The 9848-nt window shown below is 53.9% G+C and overlaps 1 protein-coding gene across 1 annotated transcript in view; it reads left to right on the top strand.

The window, feature by feature from the left end:
• RTN4RL1 (reticulon 4 receptor like 1) overlaps positions 1–5045 on the top strand; it is a 27266-nt gene extending 22221 nt beyond the window's left edge. The window contains exon 2 of the mRNA XM_025214616.1: positions 1944–5045. Coding sequence (XP_025070401.1) covers positions 1944–3307 — 1364 coding nt within the window. The 3' untranslated portion in view covers positions 3308–5045. The remainder of the gene's footprint in view (positions 1–1943) is intronic.
• Positions 5046–9848: the final 4803 nt, after the last annotated feature.

Consider the following 9848-nt stretch of genomic DNA (forward strand, 5'->3'; position numbering starts at 1 on the left):
CCGCGTTTCAGCGTCAGCGCTGCTACAAACGGAGACAAGGGAACGGACCCATCCCTGTTGTGCTGCCGAGTGTCTTTGTGCCCAGATGCAAAGCGCAGCTTTTCTGACAAGTTTGCAGCTGGGCCTGGGAAGCGTTTGGTGACTGGTCCGAGCACGGCTGCCGCTGCAGACTGCAGAGACGGTTCTTTAGGCGGAGAATGAGGGAAGGTCGGGGACAGACAAAACCTCTAGGGATGAGTGGTTGTACGGCACCAGAGCCTTACAATCAAAAATGTATAATGGCGAAGCCACGCTAACATTCGAGTGGCTTGCAGAGCGCGCCCACCACACAACGGGAATAGTAACCGTTCCAGTTATTACACACTTCTGACAGTTATTACACACTCTTTGTCAATGGCACAGGGACGAGAAATCGTTCACATCAGCAAACGCAAACCTGCAACTTTTGAAGGGCACGATCCAGAGGAGTCCACTGCTCTCACCAAAGGATCCTACTAAACGTTTGGGCAAAGGCCGTTAGCTCAGCCAGATTTTATTACCAGCACGTTCAGAGATGCCTGCTTTTTGCTGGCCCTTGTTGAGAGTTTGGGTAGTCCAGTCACTCTAAAATATGATAACTTTGCATTCAAAGAGTGGAGCCAGATGGACAGATCAATTAACAATCAACGGTGCAGCAGTATCTCACAGTACACGACTGCCATAGAAGTATACTTTTCAATAGAAAGCGTCAGGGAAGAGCAGATTTTCTATTCTCTTCTCAACATTTGGTCTGACTGTTAAATCCCCCTTCGCAGCTTGAGCTGCAGGAAAAGGGGCTTATAAAAGCTCTGGGAGTTGCAGCACTTCCAGCCATGGCCTGGAGCTGGTGAAGGCTCCTTCCAGCCCAGCATGTAGGAAAATTATGCTTCAGCAGATGGTCAGGGGTTTCCAAGACAGGATGGCACTTGTGCACAGTACTCAGAGGTCCCGCTCTGCTCCTATAATGTCCAGGTACAGGGCTGCATTAGTGAGCGCGTGCGAGTGGAAGAAGTTGGTCTTCGACGTGGCTGTGAATGAGCAATGATGGCCCCTTGCAAATGTCTCAAAGTCCTTCCGTGCAGAAGGGCAGCCCCAAAAAGAGCGGCGAGGGGAGTGGGATCGGGAGGGGCATGGGGGGTGACCCCCACCGTCCGGAGGCTGAATAAGGGCAGGATGGCTACAGCCATTTGTACCTTTTGTTCTCTGCTGTAATAAAGCCATGCGCACAGGCACTTCCCGTGGCAACAGAAGCTGTAGCGTGCCATGTCACGGGAGAGCCACGGAAATGCTTGAGCACCCGCTTCCCGTGCTGCTTGCTCTTGCCATCTCCGTGTTGCTGCTCCAGAGACTGGGGAACGCGGGGAGGGGGGGCCGCAGCCACGAGAGGGCCCGTCCCGTCCCCTCGGGGCCTGGTTTCCTACGTCTGCGCCGTTCGGTGGCTCTGCAGTCGTGGTGCTCCTGCGTGCGAAGCAGCAGCCTGCGCCTGGCAAACACCTTCTAGCAGGCGGGGCTGGTGCCACCGGAGAGCTGGAGGTGGAGGGGGAGACGGTATTCACAGACCCTTTTGTCATATTTGCTTCTCCACAACGCGAGGAGTGCTTTTATTGGCATAAATCTGCTAGGTGTCCTACCGTAGTGCAGAGCGCCAACACGTGACCCAGGTGAGCGCTTACCCATCACTAGCAAACAGGGACAGTCTGATCAAATACTCCTTCCTCCGGAGCGTGTTTGAGCAGAGTGGCCACCTGCCCCCCGCAACCTAAGGCTGCCTCTGGATAATTCATGAACAGAAAAAAGGATTGCATTAATTGGATGAATTTTTCACTAAGAACAATCCCAGCAGCTGTGACTGCGAGGCAGGTGGTTGTGAATGATGTACAAGATGTCTTAATTCGACTGACCCTGTTTTCTCCCTTTCCGAACAGGGGGTTTTGCGGAGCTGCTCCTGATGCTGTTTGGACTGGAGCTTCCCTTCACCGCGTGCTGCCCCACGGACTGCGTCTGCTACCCGGCCCCTATGACCGTCAGCTGCCAGGCCCACAACTTCGTGACGATTCCCGAGGGGATTCCAGAAAACAGCGAGAGGATTTTCCTGCAAAACAACCAGATCACCTTGCTTCTGCGTGGTCACTTCAGCCCTTCCATGGTCACCTTGTGGATCTACTCCAACAACATCACCTTCATCGACCCAGACACCTTCGACGGGTTTGTTCACCTGGAGGAGCTGGATTTGGGAGATAACCGCTATTTGAGGGCTCTGGCAGCGGAGACCTTCCAAGGGCTGGCGAAACTCCACGCCTTGTATCTGTACAAATGTGGGCTGAGCTCCTTGCCCAGTGGGATATTTGGTGGCCTCCACAATCTACAGTACCTTTATCTACAAGACAACCACATAGAGTTCCTGCAGGATGACATCTTTGTTGACCTAGTCAACCTTAGCCATCTCTTCCTCCACGGGAACAAGCTCTGGAGCCTGCATCAGAACACGTTCAGGGGGCTAGTAAACCTGGATAGGTTGCTCATCCATCAAAACCAGCTGCAGTGGGTCCACAGACGGGCTTTCCACGACCTCCGAAGACTGACCACGCTTTTCCTGTTCAATAACAGCCTCTCCGAGCTGCACGGGGAATGCCTCGCCCACCTGGCGGCCCTGGAGTTTCTCCGGCTGAACGGCAACCCTTGGAGCTGCGACTGCAAAGCCCGGTCGCTCTGGGAATGGCTGCGCAGGTTCAGAGGATCCAGTTCCAGCGTGATTTGCGAATCTCCTGAGCAGATGCATGGCAAGGACCTGAAGATGCTAAAAGTAGAGGACTTTAGGAACTGTTCTGGGTCTGAGTCCCTCCATCAGATCAAAACACACACGTTCTCCACCACCGACAGAGGAGTGCCCAAAGACCACCACCCCCACCACTCCTCCAAGGAGAAGGGCAAGGAGAGAGGGATGGAGCACGGTTTACACAGCAGCCAGCCTGCACCACCTCCTGGCTCTCGGCCAGGGTACAGAAAGCCCAGCAAGAACTGCACCAGCCACAAAAGCCGCAACCGAACCTCTAAACCGGTGTCCCTGGGGCCACGGAAAAGCATTCACGAGGTTCAGGACTACGTGCCTGACTACCAGCACAAATTCAGCTTTGGCATGATGCCCACAGCACCGCCAAAGCGGAAGGGTAAGTGTACCCGGCGGACACCCATTCGACCCCCCAGCGGAGTCCAGCAGGCAGCTGGGAGCTCGCGGGTCAGGGCCTCCCTTCTGGTTTGTATAATGGTGTTAGTGGTCATAATACGCTGAGCCGGGCTGTGACGGACAGAATCTGTACTGCCACCAATCTACAAAGGACCAGAGTTTCTTTTCTTCTTCTTTTTTTGTACATGGAGAATTTGGCCTTGTGAAGGAAAGACCGTTGCTTAGGCTTTGGATGGTCTCCATACGTGGACGGGCGGATTATAAACATGGACTGTACAGGACGTGCACGGCAGGATCGGATTAAAGGCATTATCACATGCTTGTCACAAACAGCCCCAACTGAGCACCTACAAAAAAGCCAACCTTACAAAAACAGATCAAAGGGACAGGAGCTAATCCTCCATTAATAACAACTGGACAAGCATGGACAGTAGCTGTGCTCTAGGTGAAATCCTGTTAATTTGCGAGAGCTCTGAAAGACCCTGCGATTACAGACGGGAACATAACTGCTGTAAAAACGATCACCAATTAAGCCTACACTGTTTACCTGGAACTGTGCGCAGACACTTACCAACGCGGCACAAGGACATCGGTTCTCCCACATCCCGCCCCTCTCGGCTCCGAACCCGCAGGCCGACGTTGGCTGGAAATCTCTTGGAAGACAATCTCAAATCCCTGAATATCTCAGGCACACAGCAGAACAGGGCTTGCCTGCTGGGCTAGGAGTAGCCAACTACCAAAGGAAAGACTGATTAGAGGTGGAGAGTAAAAACTGAAAAGGATTGAGGTACCTACAGCAGGTGCGTTTTTTGTAACCGTGTTCACATATAAAAAACCAACAAATGCACAGGTCCCTTCCCCTCAATTAACCGTATGTATGTCTTACGATGTTTATAAACTATATGGAAACTGTATCTGCAGAACTAAGGATTGTATTGTTGGATTTATAGCAAAACAGTATCTGGTTTTCTCTAGTAAGCGATTGGCAGCAGTGCCTACAGATGCTGGCCAGCCACCGTCGGGCTCGCACGCGCGGGGCAGCCGCAGCGGACCAATGTCCTTAGCGATTTAGAGCGCTAGCCTGTCGGAGGTTTTTTGTATGCAATGCAACAGAGTCCATATCTGAAGAGCCAAATCTCATTCTTATGCCCTAACTTGTAACCCGTCACATGGGAAAGGGATGAATTAGAAACGTCCAGTCCAAACAACAGCCATAGAGCTCCAGCTCCTAGAAAGCGCCCCCAGGCCTGGGGCAGCAGAGAGGCCTTTCTAGCGGGAGTCCGCGGCGGTTCCCAACAGTGTTAGTGGTGTGAGGACCTTTATAGCTGGTCTAAGGTTTTCACCCCAGCGGAGGGAGAGGAGTCGGGGCTGGCTGCACAGTCCCGGCAGAGCGGGGAGGGTTTTGTTCTGTAAAAAGAACAGATTTTGCTGCGGAGAACGGAGAACGAGGTGGAAAGCAATTGACTGGGAATCTTGTCGGTGACCTGTAAGAAACGTAGAGCCCACGGCTTCTGTCCACGAGAGAAAAACCACGCACGGGGCAGCAAAGCGAGAGGAGGGGTGTGGTGAGGCGGGGAGGAGGGGGAGGAGCAGGTCTGCCAGCTCCCTTAGCCACGGGCCGGGGCCGGGGCCGGCGTCGTGGTCCGGCGCGGGCTGGCTGTGGCAGAGCTGGCAGCGTTGCTGGTCGCAGCCTGCGCGCTATCAGAGACCGTGTCCCCAATTTTGCACAAACAGTCAATGTGAATTCCCTGTCACAGTGGATATGTGAGAAGAAACAAAACAGTGACGTTAATGAAAGAGGGAAATAAAAGCGATGTTGGACAAGCCAGGCCTGTTTTTCATTTCCTAACCCCGCTCCAGCTGCGGTGACACATCTCTAGGCTGTAGCTCACGTTGGGAGCCAGACACCACCCTCACGAAGCGGCTCGTGCTCTCGCTCGTGTACACGGCGGCCGAGCAAGGCTGCGCTGGCTCGCTGCGACCGCAGGAAAACGTCTGCTCCCCAAACCGCGGCCGCAGGCCGAGCAGCGTTTCCCAGCCCCATCGTTCAGGGAGCCTTTCGCCGCCGCGCACCGTGTGAACGGCCCACGAGCTCTGCCCCGCACCTGGGCCGCGGCGGCGGAGCGGGCGGCGGGCTCGGGGCGGGTGGCAGTGGCGGGAGCTGTCGCAGGCTCCTGCCAGGGGCAGATCTTCATCGAGGGTCTCGGAGCTGAGCCGGGAAAGCCCCGAATGCACCTGCTCTGGGGACAGGCGATGCCGGCGTCGCGTCACGTGTCCTGAGGACACCGCGTGGCCCGAGAAGCAGGCGGCTAAACGTTTAGCTGGAAACCAGCGGAGCGTCTCCTGCCAGCCTAGCGTGGAGCGGGACAAGCGGGGAGACGGCGTGGGGGCTGCGCAGCAGGTCCAGAGCCTGGCAGGAGCAGCGCTGGGAAGAGAGGAATCGCTTCTCTCGTCTTGTCCGCTCTGTTCCAGCTCCTCGCCAAACCTTGCTATCTGCAGGGCTCTAAGCCTCCACTAAAGGGATGTCCAATGCAGCCAGAACAAATAATCCACGATCTGAAATAGCTCCCTCACGTCCTACACACGATAACCAAGAGCAGCTGAATGTTTCTGGCACTGTCCTTTAGAACTGGAGGATGTTGTTATGTTGGTTATTTCACTTCATACTCTGGAAATCAAAGCTCTCAGTGGGAGAATGAAGAAGAGAAGCACTTTATTAATTTTTTTAAAGTCTCCGTGTAACTCCTGTAATATAGAAGTGAGATGTCAGCACAGGGGATGCTAATGTTTTAGAAATGATTTGGGTGCAGCAGGCAATGCGGGTACTCTTTGAGATGAATTATATTAGAACAGACTATGCCTGGCCCTAAACCATAATTGTATTTTTAGTATCTTTTCCTCCAAGATGTAGAAAAAATAAAGGCAACTCCGTCATGTATTACATCCCTTGTCAATCAAATGCTCCGACTCCTAGCAATAAAGGATGCTGTTGAACAACCCAAAGTGAGACGTAATGAACTGCTAAGCAGGGGAAACCACCTGGCCCATCACAGCGTTGAGTCTCCACCACGTTCCTCTTACGGCCTTCTTGCTGCAGGCCTCTGCACCCACGCCTCCCCTGTGGCCACGTCCGTCGGGGTCCCAGGTCGTTCGCACGGCTTGCTCTGACTTCTGCCCATTGGCGCTGGAGTCGCTGGGGTGGGGAGGGGGACCATTTGAAACCTAGACAGGACGCCTCTTTCTAAAAGACCTGCCCTGCCACGGGGTGGGATGGAGGAACCACAGGGGATTGCCCACAGCCTACCCGACATGGTAGGTCAAAGTAGATGATTGCAATGGTTTGTTCTGGCCTTGAGATCTGTGAACGCTTCCCCGTCAGCCCAAACCTGGCCCCAGACCCACAAGCCCTACGCGAGCGCGTGGGCAGGGAGGAGGAGAGTGCCAGTTGCCAGCGCAGTTAGTGCCATTAGCAGGGAGAGAAGCGTGCCAGCCCCCGGGAGAAGAGCCAGCCACTGCTCCAAGCTGTGCTGCTTACACTCAGGGCAGCCCAGCTTTATCGCAGCATACAACCCTCACGCGGCTGGTCTCTTGCCTGGACCAGCCCGTCGCCCCTCCGGAAAGATGAGGGGAGTGGGGCGCTGGGTACAGCGGCAAGCTCGCCTCTGCAGCTGCGCTCCTTCCGCTTGCTGCTCAGGAGGCAGCTTGCCCGTTGCCCATTGCCCGTGGCCGGGCCCAGGCTAAGCACTGCCCAGCCCTGCTGCGCCACTGGGCAACGTGCCCAGCCACCGTCTATTCCTCCCGCTGGCTTGCCACCTTCACGCAGCTCCACGCCGACCGGCACTTCCCCGTCAGAGTCACGCTCCCATAGGCAACGCCAGTCCTTCCCCGTCTGACCGCCTCGCTCCTCTTTATTTCGCTGCCTCCGTAGGCTTTCGTGTCCCAGCTCTGGTTCCCTCGTACCAGTCACTGGCGCAGCGTATCAACGAGAGAGAGAGAGAACCCCAAACAGACTCCAGATTATGTCTCTGGAAATTCACTCGCAGCGACAGAATCCCATTTCCAGCCACATGCTGTGTTCTGAGCCTGAGCCAATTTTCTACCCATTTTACCTCTTTCCCATGATTCTGCACTTCAGCCACAATTGCTAGCAAGGAGCCTTATCATATGCACTTTGAAAACCCAGGCATATGATGCCCTCTCCTTTCCACTCGTCTGCCCAGGCAGGAAAGCATTCAAAGAACCAAAGGAAGTTAGTCAAAAGAAAGCTTCCCTTCGTCAGCCCAAGCAGACATCAAATTAAACAGTTTCAAGCATCTTCCCCAGGGCTTACACGCAGTTTCTTGACCAGTACTTGCTTCACGCAGTGTGTGGCCTTTCTTCCCCCTTTTTAAGATAAAAACCTTGCTGTCCACCTTCATCCTCTTCAGAAGTCAAGCCTGCTTTCAGAGGAGTGCTCTCCCCCACCGCAGGCCAGCTCAAGGCAAGGGCACCACTTTTATATACCGGCAGACGGACTTCGACAGCTGCCCGAGTCCATCCGCCCCAGGCTCACCACCGCTGGGTTCGTGGCATGCTTTCTGCCACCGGTGCTGTGCCACGTGCAACAGGATTTCCAAACGTGACATTTTCTGTTCTGCTCCTTGCTGATTCCCCACGACCTTGTACCTTGACAGACTTTATCTCCCTTATATCAGCCAGCGTCTCTTGCTCATCTTAGTCGACACCACCCCGTCCTGTGCGTGCCCGCTGTCCCCCGCCCCAGGGACTCTGCCTCAAAGCAAAGGGGCCCGTCTCAGCTCCCACCGGCCTCTTCACGAGACTATGCGAGGGACCGAGGAGTGCCCAGCGGGTGTCACGTAAGCAAATGGATCTGGACTGAGACTCTCCAGGCTCTTAGGAGTCCCTGGACACAGGCGGCTGTGACCGTCTTCGCCGTCCACAGCCATTTCCACCTTCCCCTGCAGTCTCTCGAGCCCTTCCCCTACCTAATCAGGAAATCTGATCCCCGTCTTCTGCAGCTTTCCATCCTCTTCCTCCTCTGTAAAAACAGAATCAAAATAACTGTTTAACAAATCAACCATTACCTTCTCCCATGTCACCAATTCCCTGCTATCATTCTGTAATGGACCAATTTTCTCTTTTACCTTCTGTCTGCTCTGAATATATCTCAAGAAGCTTTGATTGTGTGTTAAAATATCTGCTGCAATTCTCTACTCAATATCTCTTTCTGCTCCTCTAATTGCCCTTTAACTTGCTTCTAAATTTTCATATAAATCCACTGATCCTCCTCTTCTGCCAGGTGTTTACGTGCCATTTAGGACATATATTTATTAGCACAACTTGTTGTTTAAACACCATGCAGCACATAACTGCTTAATATTAGCTGGGACTACACGCCGCTCCCCTGGAAATGAGCCCCACTTTCAGCCCCTATTGAGCACTGTGCCTGCCTCCTCTCACTGCACATCACTAGCATTTTGTACTTCGCTGTGGAACATTAACATGATTAATGCCAGCTTTGGCAGATATATCTATCTCCTCGAGAAAACTAGAGGGATGAATGGGGTTGAAGAGTTATGTTCCAGCCTGGGTTTTTCCTGGCCACGTGTAGAGGGAACAAAGCAGAAGAAGTGGAGCCCAGACAGACGGGGGCCTAGCCCAGAGTGCCAGCCAGCAGCAAACAGAGGCCGGCCGCGAACAACCTGCCCCGCTCTCCGCCCTCGCCCAGGCAGGCCCTACGGCCCGTGCATCGCTGACCGGCCCCGTGACACGCACGCGGCTTTCCACACCGCCTGCGAGGATCAGAGCTGCTCTCTTTCTTCTCCCAACTTCGGTATTGTGGGCTCACATCTACCAGGCCTTGGGGAGCGCTCTACCCAAGTGCTGCAGCAAGTTTCCCATGTTTCGAGTTATGCCGTTTCCCAAGTCAAGTATGAAACAGGACATTTAGATTATTATGCAGACGATGCAGAGCACCATGTCACTGCTTAACAGATATGAAATAGTAATTAACAGTAATGGCACAGTGTCTCTCTCCACCACGGCCGCCAATTTAAAATTACCCTACTCGCTGGAACGGAGTCAGGGCATGGCTCCCAGCACCCACGAGTCAAGAGCCAGCCAAAAACACCGCAATCAAACCTTCAAAGGATGCAGCTGCCGGCCACACCCCGCAGAGCCTTGCTGAGCCTCATCAGCTTATAGCTCTCCATCTCCTTCGGTACAGAAACCAATACATCTGACTGCAGCTGGTGCACACGCACCCTCCCAGGGGACAAGCATTAGAGAGAAGATAAAATTAAGAGAAAAAACTGTAGAGAGACAGAGCAATTAGGTAAAGACATCCAAAGCCCTTCAGGAACTTCACTACCCCACAAGAGGTGAAGAAAAAGGCACCAGGATCCCATTCAAGAGCAAACTGTCCTTAAAGCACAGACTGGAGGTCTCTGAGGCCACTGCGCAGAGATAAAATGTGCATCTGTCATCCTCTGCCTTGCTTGGAACGGGACTGTAATTTCTTCCCCGGCTTCGTCCCTTCTGCCTTCCCAGCGCTTTTCCATCCCCGCAGATCGCTAGGTTTGTTCAGGCCTAAACAGGATGAGCTTCCACTACGGCTCACGTCCCTGCAGCCGGACGTCATCACAAA

The sequence above is a fragment of the Alligator sinensis genome, unplaced genomic scaffold (genome assembly GCF_000455745.1).
Source record: "Alligator sinensis unplaced genomic scaffold, ASM45574v1 scaffold1244_1, whole genome shotgun sequence".
NCBI classification, from domain to species: Eukaryota; Metazoa; Chordata; order Crocodylia; family Alligatoridae; genus Alligator; species Alligator sinensis.